The 17,897-nt window shown below is 34.2% G+C and overlaps 1 protein-coding gene across 1 annotated transcript in view; it reads left to right on the top strand.

Moving 5' to 3' along the window:
* The window catches only part of STXBP3 (syntaxin binding protein 3), a 52,647-nt gene that overhangs the window by 14,063 nt on the left and 20,687 nt on the right, over positions 1–17,897 (top strand). The window contains exons 5-11 of the mRNA XM_082833279.1: positions 1,655–1,733; positions 2,993–3,093; positions 7,776–7,930; positions 11,480–11,570; positions 14,382–14,506; positions 17,042–17,137; positions 17,273–17,330. Coding sequence (XP_082689405.1) covers positions 1,655–1,733; positions 2,993–3,093; positions 7,776–7,930; positions 11,480–11,570; positions 14,382–14,506; positions 17,042–17,137; positions 17,273–17,330 — 705 coding nt within the window. The remainder of the gene's footprint in view (positions 1–1,654; positions 1,734–2,992; positions 3,094–7,775; positions 7,931–11,479; positions 11,571–14,381; positions 14,507–17,041; positions 17,138–17,272; positions 17,331–17,897) is intronic.

The following is a 17,897-nucleotide window of genomic DNA, read 5'->3' as shown; positions in this document are numbered from 1 at the left end:
GAAATGTTCTGAATCTTGGAGTTTATTGTAAAAAAAAAAAATCAAATAAATTGTCAAGCTAAATTTCAAAAGCAATAAAGATATCCAGATAAATTCTTAGCATTAACAAATACTGGTATGAAATACCATGTGGCCATTGAACATGAGGTTTCTAGAAAATTTTAATGATCTCTATAAATGTTCATTTTTAATGTGAGTGACAAAAGCAGGATACAAAATTATGTATTCAATAAAGTATCAAAGGATTTAAAGAAAATGATACCTGAATGTGACTCCTTTATCTACCACAACCAACTCCAGTTTCTCTTCCTGTCCTGAATCAATTAGCTCTTGGGGTTCTATAGGCCTCTGGGTGTATGTGAGGCCTTGGGCTCCTTGGGTACTTGTAGAGAAACTTGGTGTGAGATTTCCTTCCTCAGGGGCTGGGTGAGCACGTGGAGACCAGCATCAGAGAGTTCCCAAGCAAGGGTCATAAAATGACAGATTTCAGGAAGAGTTTATGTATAAGAGATCTGTGAACCCTAGGGGAAAGGTCAGTTGGGTGGATTTTTGCTTTTATACTTACAGCCCTCAGGAGGAGAAACTTCTTTGCCTTCCTCTTCGCCTTCCTCTTCTTAATGGTACTGCCTCTATTTAGGATACTCCAACAACTAAACCTAAGCTTCAAGTGAGCTGACAAAGAGAAGCAACCACACATCTAAGTAGGTCAGGTGGCCAGAGAGAGACAGTTTAGTAAGAATGAAAAAAAAGGGCACGTCTAGCAACATATAGGGGCTTGGAGGGAAGAATGATAACCAGAACAGAAAAAATAGTACACTTAAGAAGAGTCTGGTATAGCACATAAACTTTCTGAAGCTCAGAAGTGTATTTTCTCAGTTAAAGAGTTAATTGAAGAGGATAATCACTATGGAAATTTGAATTAATAGTCTAAAAGATAAAAATGGAGTATCTCAAAGCAAAAAAACAATCATTGAAATCATGAGGGGAAGGATAAGAGACTTGCAGGATAGATTCATGAGCTCTAACAGAAATATACTAGTTCTAGGAGTTGCAGGAAGAGAAAAAGGAACAGATGGATGAGAGAGAATTAAATTGTTTGTTCTTCATTTTTGCTTTCAGGCTACTGTATCTTTAAAACTACCAGCATAGAGGCAAATACTATTAGACTATATTACCTGCTCTCCCTCCTCTTCGCAGTCTGCCAGCCTGTGGCTTTTTCATTCTAATCCCCCTTGACAATTTTAGCTCCTAGCTCACTGTCAGTCTGTTCAGCAGTTCACCAGTCATAGTCTGGATGGTTTCATTTTCCCTGTAGGTAATACTTTCAGTACGTTCATTGATTTCTCAATTCCTTGATCTGTTATATTCCAGTGGTCTTGTCTTTTATGTTGCTTCAGCTTCTCAGTCACTTGACCATTCCTAGAGCTCCTCGTCACCAAAACAGCACTCTATTCATACATTTTACCCTACTACTTACTATGCTTCTAGCTATAACTGGCTAGACAACATAGCATCTTAAAAAATCGGTTTATAAATTAATCTTTTGACAGTTAAGGTTTTACTTTATCATCAAAATAATCTTAGTTATTTCAAAAGATAGCATATTTAAATTAGTATTTGATAAAATGTATATTAACATCTAACCTTTTTTAAGTCTGTGGACTGTTTTTTACGTGATTTCGGAAGTAAATCGGAGAACAAATACAAAGCAGCGTATATCTACTTCACTGACTGTAAGTAGCTTTGTAAAAGTTATTGCTTCATTATTTCAAATCCTATTAATTATGAAGTATTTCTTGTAATGCTATTTTAGTACTAGTGCTTTCTATTTATTGTTTGTTCTAATTAGGTTAGAAGGAATCTAAAAATATAAGATTATTTCTATGCTAATTCATGGTAAGGTGATAGAAAATTAAATCATTCCAAACTAGTTTCAAAAGATAGTCATTTTTGCTGGTGTACAGGGGTGAGGGGGTTGATGGAGAGGGCTATCCCTCAAATTCTGTGCCAATAACAGGAAGAATTCTTCTTTAAATAAAAGTTTCAACTGGGGATTTGATTATATAATAAAAAAATAAGACCCTTTGGGAGATGCACTGAAGAAACTGCCATCTGTTTGCTAATATTAAGCGAGAAAACCTATCACATTTCTTTTTCTATGCTGTACATTCAAATAAAAAGCAGCTTTCTATATTATTTTTCCTGTAAATTTTTATTTTTCCTGTAAATTTTTATTTAGCTCATACCTAGTAGTAGCTTGCAATTTTTATAAGGCCATATCATAAGTATTTGTCATTTAAGTAACCTTATTATACAGAAATTCATGTTTATGGAATTGATAAAATTTAATGAGTATGAAGCCTCTTTTAATTTAAGGCATTTTGAGGATAAAGAACAACATGTTAAAAGACAGCAGAAGCCAGTGGTTGATACTCCAACCTAGTTTTAGTGAAACTATATAAGCAGTTAGGTAAAAGGGGGGAAAAGAAAGGTTCTAAAATCCAGAACTTACTAGTTTAGAGGTTTAGAATTTCCTGACACTAAAGGATATCCTGTAATTCAAGGAAAAATTAAAAATTTGTGTGGTGTGGCTGCACTTAATGGTAGATTTAGAAAAGTAGTATAAATTCCTAAGAAGTTCTGCAAGTCCTGTGAAAGTTTATTAAATCCTTAGTTTGGACTTGATTTTCCTTCCTAACAATTTTAGTTTGCTGTGTTAGCAGCTCTCTAAGGAAATATATCTTAGGTTACGGTGGATATGAATGGGGAAAGTGGAATTTCTATTACAGCCCTCATTACTAGAATGCATCTGTTCTATAAAGTGAAAAAACAGTATTTACATATTATCTCTGTCCTCATAGTAAAATTACTTTGTGAAAGTCAGTAATTATATATAAAAAATAAATATTCTTGGATGTTGGAATGATTTACTCAAAAGAAGGAAAATTTAAATGCAGCTATATGCTTTGATTTTGTTTTTTTTCCCTCTCAGTTTGCCCTGATAGTCTCTTTAACAAAATTAAGGCTTCTTGCTCCAAGACAATAAGAAGATGTAAAGAAATAAATATTTCCTTCATTCCACTTGAATCTCAGGTACTTTCTATTTTTATTTTTTTAATTTATTTTTTATTAAAACATTTTTTTTTTTGAGCAGAGAAAGGTTTGTTACAAGGGTCAAGCAAGGTGAATGGGCAGCTTGTGCTCAGAAGATCCAAATGCCTTTTATTTTTAAGTTTAGTTTATAATGGATTTTAAAATTCAGTTTTATGAACTTATTTGTTAATAAGGTTTATCCTAAAGATGTTTTATATATTATATATTTGGTGAAGTTTGAACAATCCACAAATAAATATTTCCTCTGATGAAGGGAGGAGCATGAGTACTAAATTGGAATGTAACATTAATAATGAAAGTGGACTTAAATTTCGTATCTCCCGCTAAGTCCTGTGTGTGTCAAGGTTTACAGACCTATCAGATTATGAAACCAGAAGATTTTTAGCATAATGTTTGTTAAATGACTCCAAAGAGATAAATACTTTTCGCTTCTGTAACCATTTGTGATATTAAAACAAAGTTCTTTAGTAAACTTTTTACATAGTGTTATATAAACTATTATTTAATTTATAAAATGAAGGATTTTTGTAGATTTGTTTTGCCTTTGGAATAGTTAATGAGCCTTCAATTAATAATTGCAAACACATAGTACTTTCTCTGTGTCACTTTCCTAAATGCTTTACATAAATGTATGCATGTAATCTTCACAATAGCCCTATGAACAGATGATAATTCTATCTACATTTTAAAGATGGGGGAATCAAAGAGGTTAAGTAACTTGCCGTAATCACACAGCTAGTGCATTGTTTAGCTCTGTTCTCTGTGTTTGGATTCCAACATTTCATAGAATTGAAATAGTTTACTGCTGTTTGGAACTCTAAGGTCAATATTTTAAGAAATAGAATGGTCCTGGATAATGAATTTTTCTTTTAAGCTGTTGCTGGGTTTTTTGGGTTTTTGTGTGTGTGTGTGTGTGTGTGTATTTTAATATTATTTATTTATTTGGCTGCATCGGGTCTTGGTTGTGGCACATGGAATCTTCGTTGAGGCACACGTGATCTTTCTTTGCGGTGCCCGGGCTTCTCTCTAGTTGTGGCATGTGGGTTTTTCTCTCTCTAGTTGTGGCATGCAGGTTTTCTCTTCTCTAGTTGTGGCGTGTGGGCTTAGTTGCCCCGTGGCATGTGGAATCTTAGTTCCCCGACCAGGGATCAAACCTGCGTCCCCTGCATCAGAAGGCAGATTCTTTACAACTGGACCACCAGGGAAGTCCCTAAGCTGTTGCTGTTTTTGACAAAGAAAGACCATAATCAAGTTTGTAAAATTTTAAGATATCTGCTTAACATTAAACTGTTTTCCAAAGGTTACCTTTAGATTTATTCTTTTTCATATGATATGTAAGTTCAGTGTAGAGTGAAAATGGGCATCCTAAAATGTTGTGGGATTAAATAGCGGTGTGAAAAATATTACAAATGTGTCCAGAGCATCTTGCCGCACAGAAGATAAATACGGTTTTAGCCTCAGAATTCAGTAAATTTCAATAATTGCTGTATATGGAGGAGAGGTTTGTGTATATATCTGACTAATTTGATGGCTGATGGAAATAACTTGTCTTTGTGTGTATAGACAAATCTCATGAGACTCTTCTACTTACCAGTCTTTGCAAAATGTTATGATTATTTAAGGTCCTATCTGTTGGCTATGTTTTTCCCCTAAAAAGTTTTTTCTTTTAATTTACTTCCTTGATAAATATCTTAAGGGAGTTTACTTAATAAATTTAACTGTTATGGGGAAATTACAGTGAAAATTGTAATTTTCTCAGTTTTGTATTGTGACCTTTTGTTTGTTTGCAAGTGAAGATATAAATGAAATACTGCTAACTGCTTTGAGCTGTAAGCAAAGGCCTATGTGAGCGTTCATCAAGAGCATGTGCTGTGGACATTGTCTTCTAGATGCAAAGAGTATGCTATGGAAAGATGATCAAGATATGTGCCCCACCCTCATCCGAGAGCTGTGAAAGAGATACAAAGTATTACGCATCTTCAAAACAATATCAGTTAAGATTAGGTTCAACTGCATATAACAGGACAACTTAAACTTTCAGTGTTTAACCAAGTTGGAAATTTATTTCTTGCTAATATACAAAAAGTCAGGAAGTGGGCTATATAAGTCCGGTATGCTGGCTGTACAAAATTGTCAGGGGCCTGGTCTCTTAGGGATGGCCCTCATGATCCAAGATGTCTGTAGAATTATTATGTTCTCATTTGAGGAAGGAGGATGAAGGAGAGAAAGAAGAAAGTACATTTTCATTTATATCTTATTAGCTAAAATTTAGTCACATGGCAATCCCCAAGTGCATGGAAAATGGAAATGTAGTCTTTTAGCTGAGCGTATGGCTGCTTACCCCAAATAATTGGTATGATTACGGAAAAGTAAGGGAACAATGGTTTTTTAGGAGGCAGCTCATAGTCTGCCAAAAGAGAAGATTAATTCTTACTAGGAAAATGAGAAAACACTTGAAAAATAGAATTTCGTAAGGTAGTAATGAAGAGGGAGGAAATATTCTAAGAAGTGAGAATAGCGTGAGTGCAAAGATACAGAAGCAGGAAAGTGCAGGGGAGCAGCAGGAATAAGGATTATAATGGGTGATGGTATGATAGATAAGGCTGTGTCTGTAGGTAGGTTGGGACCAGGTTGTAGGAGGCACCAGGTTCCATCAAGAGTGATAGCAGAAAATGGGCTGGTACAGAAAAGTCCTAAAGTCTTTAAGGAAAAGTAGAAGTTGGGTGATCGTTGAGGAGAAATTGGTAAAGTCAGAAATGATAGTCTTCCGAAGAAGAGAAGTTGGACATTCATCATATTTCGAAGTTTCATAGAGAGGAGAGTAGTTGACTCCTCCTGAATCCATGAGTCAAAGGGATTAAAGAAAGCTCTCTTTCCCTTTCAAAGGGTTTAAGGTAATTAATGCTGTCACATATACGTTAGGGCAATTAGATGGAAAGCATTAAAGAATATAAGGAAGTTTGTTTACAGTTGACCTTAGGGAGTACAAAAAGTCTGGTATAGTTAGTGGAGAGGGTGCTAGATTGTATCTAGGTAGAAACAGCTAAGCTGGCTATAATTTAGGAAGAAAAGTAGATGGAGGTTGTGGGGGGAGAGTTCCTATATTTAAGGAGCTGATTGTGGGTCATAGAGATGAAGAAAGCATTTAGTAATAGTCTAAAGGAACATGTCATGGTGGTGATGGAAAGTGGGGGAAGGAGAAGGAAGGAAAAGGAAGATGTGAGTATAGAATGAAAACCAGCTCCAAAATTGTATTTGGTTCATTAGAGTATTAGATAATAGCTAAGATTAATTTAAGCTGTGGTAACAACTCCCCAAATCACAGTGCATTACAACAACAAAGTTTATTTCTCCTTCACGTTAGTGTCCATTTTGGTTTGACTGGGGCTTTGCTCTACATCCTCTTCATTCTGGGACTTAGGCTGAAGGAGTAGCCCCTGTCTGGGACATAGCAGAGGGAAAAGAGAAATGGTGGAGCCATACAATGGCTTTTAAAGCTTCTGTAGGGAAGTGGCACATGTCACTTCTACTTACATTCCAGTGACCATAGCAAGCCTGATATCAATGAGTGGGAAGTATACTCCCATAGGGAGAGGCCCTGTAAGGAGGGCAATAAATATTTTTGAACAGATACTATCTACTGCAATGGGGTAGAATGCTATGAGAAAGCCACAGTCCAGCTGTAGGGTGCTTGTTGGCAGTTAATACAGCAACTAAGACTTTGTTAATACAGCAACACAGACATAAGTGGTAGCTTCAGCTAAATCTCAGTCTGTGTTCAGGCTGCTGCTGTTAGTGATGGGTTATGTTCAGAGAAACGAATTACTTTGTGTGAAAGGAAATGCAGGGAATTTTTTTCATAATTCATTAGTTAACCTATAATGTTTATTACATGTCTACTTTTACACTCAATACATTATCCTAGACTAAGGGGGATTACTATCATTGTTTAAAAAACAAAATCAAAATTAATTTAATGGGAAAATCTCAACTCCAATTAGAGAGCTTTTTCTTTTGTATTCTTCAAGTAACACAATAATAGTAAATCTCTAATCCAATTCTTTGCATGTAAGTAAATGCTTTTGTTAGTTGAAAAATGTCTGTGAGGTTTCACTGTATATATCGTAAGACCAGTACTATGTCTGGCACAATGCTGTGTCTTTGGGGGAAGTATGTCTCTATTTTAAGGACATTAAGAGTATAAGCTAAAGAGTTGAAATATATATCAACTTTGGAAAATTTCTAGGTTATTCTCTAATGGGTTAAGATTTTAATGTATGTCAAATATATAGACCAATTTTGGCTTTGTTTTATTTCTTTGTGCCAGGTTTTAGATTTTTATTTTTATTTGACTACCTCAGATTTCTTCATCTGCTGCACAGGTAGAGAAAATCAAAGAGTACAATCTTTATATGAAACAAGAATTGAAGGAGAGAGGTAGACTAAGCAGGAAAGGAGAGTGAGAAAAGAAATAAAGGATGAAATCAAGATGACAGAGAATATGAGATTTGATTAAGGCAAAGACACAGTTGTTTCAGGAAACAGCATGGTTGGTGCAAGTATTTTTTTTTAGAATCCCAAGGAATAGCTGTGTTTTTCTAGATAGATATTTTTAGTCAAGTTTCTAAATTGACAGTGTGACTTTTTTTGGCCTAACTTAGGTATATACTCTTGATGTACCAGATGCATTCTATTACTGTTACACTCCAGACCCTAGTAATGCAAATGGAAAAGATATCATCATGGAAGCGATGGCTGAGCAGATAGTTACAGTATGTGCTACCCTGGATGAAAATCCTGGAGTAAGATATAAAAGGTAAGACACTCAGTGGTGCCTTTATATGTTATGCTGTCTATTTGCTCTTTGGTGTACAGGTAAGTAATGTCTCTGTGCTTTTGTGTGTTGGTTTGCAGAATTTATTTTCTTTATAAAATTATGCTGTACATATAGGAGATTTAAAGTTTAAGGCTTAAATTTCAGAGTAACTAATATCCTCTATTACTGAATTTCAGAGCTTAAATTTGGTATGGTTTACATGTATATTTTTCATGAGTTTAAGGAATGCTTAGAAGAATGTCTTTGTTGTCCTGTGGGGAATACCATCTTACATTTAATGTTTTATTGTATTTCCACCAAATTTAAATAGTCATAATATCTGGATACTGGTTATAGTATCTAAATATCTATGGTATTTAATTCCAGTAGCCATTTTAAATAGATTTTTGGAGGTGTTTTTTGTTTTTTTACATCTTTATTGGAGTATAATTGCATTACAATGGTGTGTTAGTTTCTGCTTTATAACAAAGTGAATCAGTTGTACATATACATATGTTTCCATATCTCTTCCCTCTTGCGTCTCCCTCCCTCACACCCTCCCTATCCCACCCCTCTAGGTGGGCACAAAGCACCGAGCTGATCTCCCTGTGCTATGCGGCTGCTTCCCACTAGCTATCTATTTTATGTTTGGTAGTGTATATATGTCTATGCCTCTCTCTCACTTTGTCACAGCTTTTATTTTATTTTTGGCTGCATTGGGTCTTCATTGCTGCGCACAGGCTTTCTCTAGTTGCGGCGAGCGGGGGCTGCTCCTCGTTGTGGTCCGCGGGCTTCTCATTGTGCTGGCTTCTCTTGTTGCGGAGCACTGGCTCTTGGCGTGCAGGCTTCAGTAGTTGTGGCACGTGGGCTCAGTAGTTGTGGCTCGCAAGCTCTGGAGCGCAGGCTCAGTAGTTGTGGCGCACAGGCTTAGTTGCTCTGCGGCATGTGGCATCTTCCTGGACCAGGGCTCGGACCCGTGTCCCCTGCATTGGCAGGTGGATTCTTACTCACTGCGCCACCAGGGAAGCCCAATTTTTGGAGTTTTTTAAAAGTTAAAGTTTGACTTTAGTACTATGTACCTTTATTTATTTGTTTCTTATTAAAAGTAAAGTTTACTGTAAAGTGCATAAATTATATTTATATGGCTTGATAAATCATTCCAAAGTGAAATACCTATCTAACTTCACCAAGGTCAAGAAATAGAATACTAACAGTGTCTCAGAGGCCCCCCTCATGATCCCCTCTAGTCATCACCCCCTGTCTCCTCCCCAGAGATAACTACTATCTTGACTTCTAACACATATTTTAGTTTTGCCTGATTTTGAGCTTGATGTTTTTTATTCTATATTTTTTATTCTATATTTTTTATTTCTTGTTCAGTATTATGTTCTTAGACATTCATGTTGTTCTGTGTAGCCAGACAGCTTGGATTTTAATCTCTGCTACTTACTGCCTGTGTGATCCTTCTGCTCTCAGTTTCTTTATCTATGAAATGGGAACAATCATAGTACTCACCTTATAAGGTTGTTTTTAGAATTAAATGAGTTAATATCTGTAAAGAACTCAAAATAGTGTATGACACTAATAAACTAGTAGACGTAAATATACTGTACTACTACTACTAAGTTATGTCACTTGTTTCTGTTTTAAAAGTTTCTTTAACTTAAACATTGACATTTGTCAAGGTAGTTGGATGAATTGTTTAATTTCAAATTCATGTAGTACTTTATATTTAAGTTTCATTATTCTTGACCATTTAAAAAATTTTCTGTTAATTACTTAGAAAGTATATAGTAAATCTCCTTAATTCAGATGTGACCAAACAGGCTCTTCACTCATACCTCAGGTGTTGGAAACATTCTTTTTCTGATAGGTGATATGCTAATTACATTCTGAACTAAGTGGTTTATCTCCTGCTAGAGTTCAGTCTCTGTTCAAGCTTCTACTCTTGGTGTTTGGCTCTGTTCAGGGTAATGAGTATGTAATATAGTCGGCCATATGTATCCACAGGTTCGGCATCCTCAGATTCAACCAATCGTGGATTGAAAATATTAAGAAAACAAAATTCCAGGAAGTTCCAGAAAGCAAAACTTGAATTTGCTATATGCAGAGAACTATTTACATAACATTTACATTGTATTTATGACTATTTACATAGCATTTACACTGTATTAGTGTTATAAGTAATCTAGAGGTGATTTAAAGTATATGGGGGATATGCATAGTTTATATGCAAATACTACGCCATTTTATAAAAGGGGCTTAAGCATCCATAGATTTTGAAATCTGAGTGAGGTCCTGGAGCCAATCCCCTGTGGATACTGAGGGATAACTGAGGCCAATTTATAATTTAATAGCTCACCTTTGGACCTGTTTGGAGTTATTGTAATAGTTAAATAATCAGGCTTTTAGAATCCTACCTGTTCTTTCACAAAGTATTCTTTTATGCCTCATGGACTTTTCAAGTGTAATTCTAACATGAAATTATTTCCTTTTGAAAATATTTTAAAGCAAAATGTGTAATAAATTATTCTTTATAGTTGCTTCTTTATTGACTTTTGAGGTATAAAACCTAAAGGTCCTTTAACACTTTGAAGCCCCTTACAAGGAGAGCCTCCATTTTTGAGGTTGGTTTGCTAATTGAAGAGCCTTTTCTTACAATTTCTTGTAGACTCAGAAGTTATACTAATGTCACTGGTCATGAAGTTACAATTTAGAGTATGATTTTATCATTTTAGAAGACAGTGGTATATAAGATTTTATGCAAAAGACTATATTGGAAAGTTGACTGAATGTTAGAGAGCATGTAGGGAGATCTCATACTGCTAGTGGGAGAGATAATTGGTCAAGTAATTTGGAGAGTAATATGGTAATATCTGGAAAAGTTGAAAATGTACATACCATATAATCTAGCAATTATACTTTTAGAAATAATATATCTAGAGAAACATGTACATGGAGATGTATGTACAAAGATATTTGTTTCAATGTTGTTTGCAATGGTATAAAATTGAGAATGACTTAAATATCCATCTTTAGGGGAATGAATGTATAGAATCCAGTATAAATCATATGATGGAATACTATATTGAACTAAAATGATTAAATTTGATATGTGTCAACATAGATCTCACACATATATATAACAGTAAAAACATACAGTTAAAACACATATAAAACAGTAAACATATATATAATAGTAATGACAGGAAGAATACACATCAAATTCATGATAGTATTGCCTTGGAGTGGGGGTAGCTAGGGGTGGGGGAGAAGACCGAGAATTGGGAGGGGAATAAAGGAGCTGCGGTTTTATTTATAATATTTCCTTCATATGAAAAAAACTCTGAAGCACATATAATAAGGTTTACATTGATAAAATCCAGACAAATTGATATAGCATTATATTTGATGTATTATCTGAACTTCTCCATGTTTATAAAATCTTTTAAATTAATAAATTTATGGCTTAATTTTAGAATTCAACTTGATATTGTAAAGTGTGTCTTGAAAGAAAGATAATTGTTTGAACATTTTTTCCATTTCTAGTAAACCTCTGGATAATGCCAGTAAGCTTGCTCAGCTTGTTGAAAAAAAACTTGAAAACTACTACAAGATTGATGAAAAGAGCCTAATAAAGGTAACATATAAAAGATAAATAGTGGTTATGCATAAAGTCTGTCTTATTTCTTTCTAAACCAAGGAAACTGTTGTTCATTCATTTTCCAGTATTGATTTGAGAATCATTAACACAGATCCCCAATTTTGATTTGGGAATCACTGATATAAGTGGTAGTAGAAGTCTTAATAGACAGTGTGGCTTAGAGGAGAAGATAAGGGTTTTGAAATAAGCACTTTGTCTATATCCTGGCTATGCCATTTAATTCATAGATATGTCAATTAGCAAATGATGTAACTTCTCTGTGCCTAAGTTTTCTTACCTATAAAATGGGGATAATAAGAGAATACCTATATTATAAAATAGAGGATTAAATGAGTTAATACATAAAAAGTTTTTAGAATAGTGCTTGCAACTGAGTAAACAGTTAATAAACATAATTTTTCCTGTTATCACCAGCTTTGTGTTCTTGGACATATTATTTACTCTGAGTTGTATTTTCATCTATAAAATGGATCAGATGATATGTACCTTACTTGGTTGGTATGAAGGTTAGGCAGATTAGCTTGTGTTTGGCATATAATAGGAGTTTAATGAATGATAGCTATTGCTATCTTATCAAGGTAATATAAAGTAATCTAAGACTAAGATTAGAACCTGGGGAATTCTAGCATTTGAGCTTGGGTTGGAGAGTGAAGAGCTTGAGTAGACTGCCAGAGGTGGTGCCACAGGGCTAGGAAGCCATATTACAGTAGCTGAAAAATAAAAAGAAGGAACTGTTGATAGTTTAGAAGAGGAGATGGGCAAGGAAACCACCAATTACAATGCATGTAGTAAGAGGAATGAGAGAAGAATACATGAAATGTAGTGGAAACATAGGCTGGGGCTTAATCTTATTGTAACTGGAGTCTTGGAAGGCATCCTAGAGGAAGAGGCCCTTGAGCTTGAAGAATGAGTATAACAGAAGAGGGAGTTTTTTTCTTGGATAACAGGGTTCTTTGGGCAGAGGCATAGAGAAAAAGGCAAAATTCACAAACAACTTGGCTAGAATGGAGGGTGTAAGATTAGATGTAATGTTGGTTCAGAACTTTAAAAAGTTACTAGTTTTTGGTTTGGAGGACTAGTGAAATCTGTTGTCCTGGTTGTAGTTATGAAGATAATGGCTCGGTATACATAGTATAGTAGGTAGTCAATAAATGTTTGTTGAATGAGGAAAGAGAAACGATCATTATATTAGTTAATATCCCTTTAGTCCTTCATGATTTCAATGATAAAAAGGAAAATCCACAAAAACCAAACTTGTCCTTTCCATTCTTTCTGCCTCAGAAATTATACACCTTGGGAATGCTTGATACCTTTTCTTCATTCAAGGACCTGAGAGAGTGTCACCTCCTTTTTGAAGTCTTTCCTCACTCTTCAGGTCAAGCGATTCTTCCTCTCACATACTTTCATAGCCCCAAGCCCTGATATAGCACTTATATTGCACAGTCTTTTTCCTATTCATATTTCTGAAGACTCATAACTTACATGTATTGAGGGCTTACTAAGTGCCAGGCACTGTGATAAGTGTTCATGGTATTATTACATTTAATCTTTACAGTAATCTTGTAGGGCAGGGGTTCTGATTAAATATATATTTTTTGTTTGTTTTTTTAATGAGAATACTGAGATATTAACAAGTTAAGCAATTTGTCCAAAGTTGTACAACAAGAAAGTGGTCAAGGCTGGGAATTCTCTGGAGGTTCAGTGGTTAGGACTCCATGCTGTCACTGCCGAGGGCCCATGTTCGATCCCTGGTCAGGGAACTAAAATCCCATAAGCTGCGTGGCATGGCCAAAAAATTAAAAAAAAAAAAAAATGAGAGAGAAAGTGGTCAAGGCTGGATTCACACCCAGATCTACCTGATTCCAGAGGCTGTGCTCTTAATCACTATACCATACTATCTCAAGGTTTATTTAAATGAGTGAATGGTTAACTAAAAAAAATTTTAAAGATCTATTCTATGTAGTTTACCTTTGTCTGCTGGAAGTAAATAAATAAGAAATGTTTGTCTGAGTTGTAGTTATCTCTTACTGCTCCAAATAATAATCCAGAGAATTTATTACTTTTTAAAATGAAGTATAGAAGATACTGATATTAACAATGATTTTTCCCAGCACTATTATTCACTGTTTAATGATTAGTGCTGTTTGTGAGTTAATGATAGCAAAGCTTTCATTGTAATTTACCATCTTAGCTGGCATCAATGTAATCTTTTAAAATGCGTAAAGGTTAAGAGTACAGGCCATGGAGTGAAGCTGACCTGGGTTTGAATCTCCATTCTACCACATACTAGCTAGCTATGTGATTTGGGCAAGTTACTTAATTTTAAGCCTTAATGCCCCCATTGTCAAATGGAGTTAATAATCCCTGTCTCACAGGGTTGCTATAAGAATTAAATAATATGGATATTTCTTGCTCAGCACAGTGTGTAGCATAAAGAGCTCAAGTAATAACTACTATTCATAATTTATATCAGTTTTAGTGTTTATGGAGCTGAATTCCTAAGGAAATAGATTTAGTGCAGGCCAAATGTTACTTTTTTTAAAGGAATTTTCACAATATCGTATTATTGAGTATAGCCTCTTACTCTAATTATGAAAGCTTTTGGTTTTGTAGTCTTATTTTTTTCCCCTGTTATACCACTCAGATTTTTCTGTTTTAATATAACTTCACATTCTTAGGAATGGGGCAGAACTTAGGAAAAGTCTGCTTTTGTTTTCTAAGATACTAAAAATGTGTTCACACAAAGAAATTGAAGTTTCTTAAGATAATTTTATTTTGTTATTCCAGGGTAAAACTCATTCCCAGCTCATAATAATTGATCGTGGCTTTGATCCTGTGTCCACTGTCCTGCATGAACTGACCTTTCAGGCAATGGCATATGATCTACTGCCGATTGAGAATGATACATACAAGCAAGTATAACTTGAAGGGAATATATAGGGCATATACAAACAGGATAGAATATTAGCATTTAATGATTCGTGCAGGCACCGGAAATCTAAAGCCCCTGTAACCTTTTTCATTCAGAGACTTTATCCTTCTCTTACCCCTATAATCATAATCTGTTAAAAATATCTTGACCTTGTTAGTTAATGGGTAATTTAACTGCTTTGAAGCTTTTTCGGTGTATTTGCTTCCTTAACTGTGTCTACAACAAAAATAGATTTTAAACAGCTGGAATTTGTACTTTTCAGTAAATACCAGGCTCACTACTATATTTATTGAAGTGGAAACCATATTCAAATTGGTTAGGCTGTGATTATTCTGAATCACACATCCAAAAGTTATCTATATGTGTGTCTTGTCAACATAGTGTATTTAAAAAGATTAGAAGACTAGGAACCTCATTAGGATGGTTATTGAGAATAGATACAAGTTTACCAATTTGGTACCTATTATTGACTTAACTCTGATATAAGCATATTAACTTTAAAAGTAATATCAAGTAGCTAAGTGAAAAATGAAATCACTTTTCTGTTAAGGAACCATTTTATTGTACCTTTGTGCATCATTTATGAGTGTGTGTATATATATACACACACATACATATATATATACACATAAATATATAACATGTTGTTTGATATCATAATTTCTAAATCCAGATTGGCATTTTTCAGCTAAGATTTACTGCTTTGAGCATAGTAATAAAAAAGAAAATTAGTTTTCTGAAATTTTATGTTTAAATTAATTTAGTAATTTTAATAGATTAAAAAGATCCAAAAACTTGTGCTAATTATAATACTTAATATTTTTTCTTAAACCAAATATTGTTAAACTAATTTTGTATTTTCTATTGTATTTTTATTTGCATTCTGGTCAGATCCTGGCTTCTGAGTTTTTCTTTGTTTGTATTAATGTTAGATGACGTAGATCAACATTTTTCTAATATAAAAGTAGTTTTTCTAATATAAAAGTAGTTATTCTAATATAAAAGTAGTTTTAAGCAGTTTTTTCAGAATTTTCAGAAAGCATGTTGTTTACCTCTCTTATCCTTTAGGTCTCTAAACCTACGTTGCTCAAGAGACTTAGAAACGACTTAAACTGATGGACACTTAAGAATTTGGTTCCAGACTATTGACATAAGTTTCAGACATTTCTAACCTAGTACTTTTTTAAAAAAATGATCTCCCTAGGTTTGCTGGCAAGCAAAGCAAGGTTTAATTTTTTAAGAGTAATAGAGAGACTTATTTAAAAACAAAAACAAAGAAGTCAGAGATTTTTTGAATGAATCGAAAAAGTCCAGGGATAAGACTAGGTAGAAGCACGAACTCCCTGTGGGTTGTGCTCCATCCCAATTTTTAATGGAAATAATGCAGAAACTTCTAAGTATCCAGACTGTGTTCTTCATCTTGGTGACCTCTTTAAATGTACTCTTAGGATTGTCACCATCTTTTAGTATTGTCAGGCCTGCTACCTTAATCTTTGTTTATAAATCAAAGGTTAAAGAAGTACAAAGTAGCATTTTAAATGACAAAAAGGCCTCTGTCCTTAGTGCAGTCTTGTAATTAAGCACAGTCGTTCTGCCTTTGGGCATCTGTAATTAAGACCAAATAGGTAGATGGTTTTATAGATGGGGCCTGAAATTTGGGGGATTGTAGAAATGATTATATTTATACAGCAGAAATCTCCATTTATTGTCTGCTATCCAGTGCTAGGAAAGCTCAATGCTGTCCATTCTGATCTTGAGGACGTTGACAGTCCCAGGGATGATTGAATTTTCCAGCTCCACAAATGGAAGGAGGCTGGCTATTTGCATAAAAGAAGCGAGGAATTACTTTTGGGGAAGCAGTCAGGAAGCCCATTTTGAGTAATTTCATGAACCTCTTGAATTGCCTCTCAGTTCAGTAGAACTCATTAAAGCAATCAAGGTTTTTAATGGCTACACTAGTTTTTCTCTCATTTCCTTTCCCATTCTTTAAAGGAGATGTAGTTATAGGGTTAGGGAAGAATATAGAAACAGATGATATATGTTTGTGAATTTTGTATCAACTCTGAAACACCTGCAGTACTTAAATAGGCTACATTAGGGGGTGACATTTCTTTTCTTAATGGATGTTTGATAGTTGAGTTGATGGTTATTAGTATGTCAAAGTAGTGTTTTGAGCAACTAGAATACAAGTTGTTAGTGTATTCACTCTTGTTCTTAAAGTTGATTGTGGAACGTTGAATTTTTGTTTCTAAGATACCACTTTGCTGAGATAAAACTCTATAATAATGACAGCTAAACCTAACGAAAGTAAAAAGGTCTTGGTAGACATAGCACTTTGATTTTTATTGTATGGATAGCAATATGCCTTAGTTTTGAGTATGTATTCATTATCCCCCAAAATAGTGGATGTATTCTTCAGTTTCTTGAGCTGTATCTTAAAATTATTGTTTATAAAAATGTTTCACTTTTTGGGTGGGAAAATAATCAAAAAGTTCATACTTCTCTCTACTTGTAGATATAAAACCGATGGGAAAGAAAAGGAGGCAGTCCTTGAAGAAGATGATGACCTCTGGGTCAGAATTCGACATCGGCATATTGCAGTTGTATTAGAGTATGTCAACTCATTTTAATTTTTATTCCACATTTTTAAAATACTAAATACATGATAGTACATTTTGTAATCTTAAAATATTTTTGTAAAGAATTACACCTTAGAAATTTAAAGAATCCTCTTACAATTTGACAGGGAAATTCCCAAGCTTATGAAAGAAATTTCATCAACAAAGAAAGCAACGGAAGGAAAGGTAAGAGTATTATTTAACTTTCAAGATAACAATGAAGGTGAATTTTAAAGTCTGTGTAAAATTTTTTATCTATTTAACTTTCCATTTTGGGAAATTTCTAACATACACAAAAGTAGAGAAAATAAACTTTCACGTACCCATTACCTAGCCTCAACGGTTAGCAAAAGTTTCTCTGTCTTGCTCCATTAAAATTTATTTTTAAAAGGCCATTTAGCCAATTGCATTAATGCATTCTTGTTAGATTTTTTATATTGAGGTATAATTTACCTAAGTAAAGTGCACAAATCTTAAGTGTATACTGAATAACTTTTTACATACATATATATGTATTCATACACACACATACCTGTGGAACTACCACCTAAATTAAGGTATAGGACATTTCTATCATTTCAGAAAGTTGCACAATAATATCTGTGAATAAAGAAAATTTAGCCTGATCCTTTCGATTCTGTATACCTTTTAAACTAGTTTTCTTAGTAGTTAATACCTCCTAGCTGTATAATGTAGACTAGAACTGGTGACAGGATATCCTTGTCTCATTCCCAACCTAAGGGGAAATGTGTT

This window comes from Leucopleurus acutus (genome assembly GCF_964270905.1).
Source record: "Leucopleurus acutus genome assembly, chromosome: 2".
Taxonomy (NCBI): domain Eukaryota; kingdom Metazoa; phylum Chordata; class Mammalia; order Artiodactyla; family Delphinidae; genus Leucopleurus; species Leucopleurus acutus.
The sequence above is the reverse complement of the archived record's forward strand: the minus strand, read 5'-3'. Positions and strand labels throughout refer to the sequence as shown.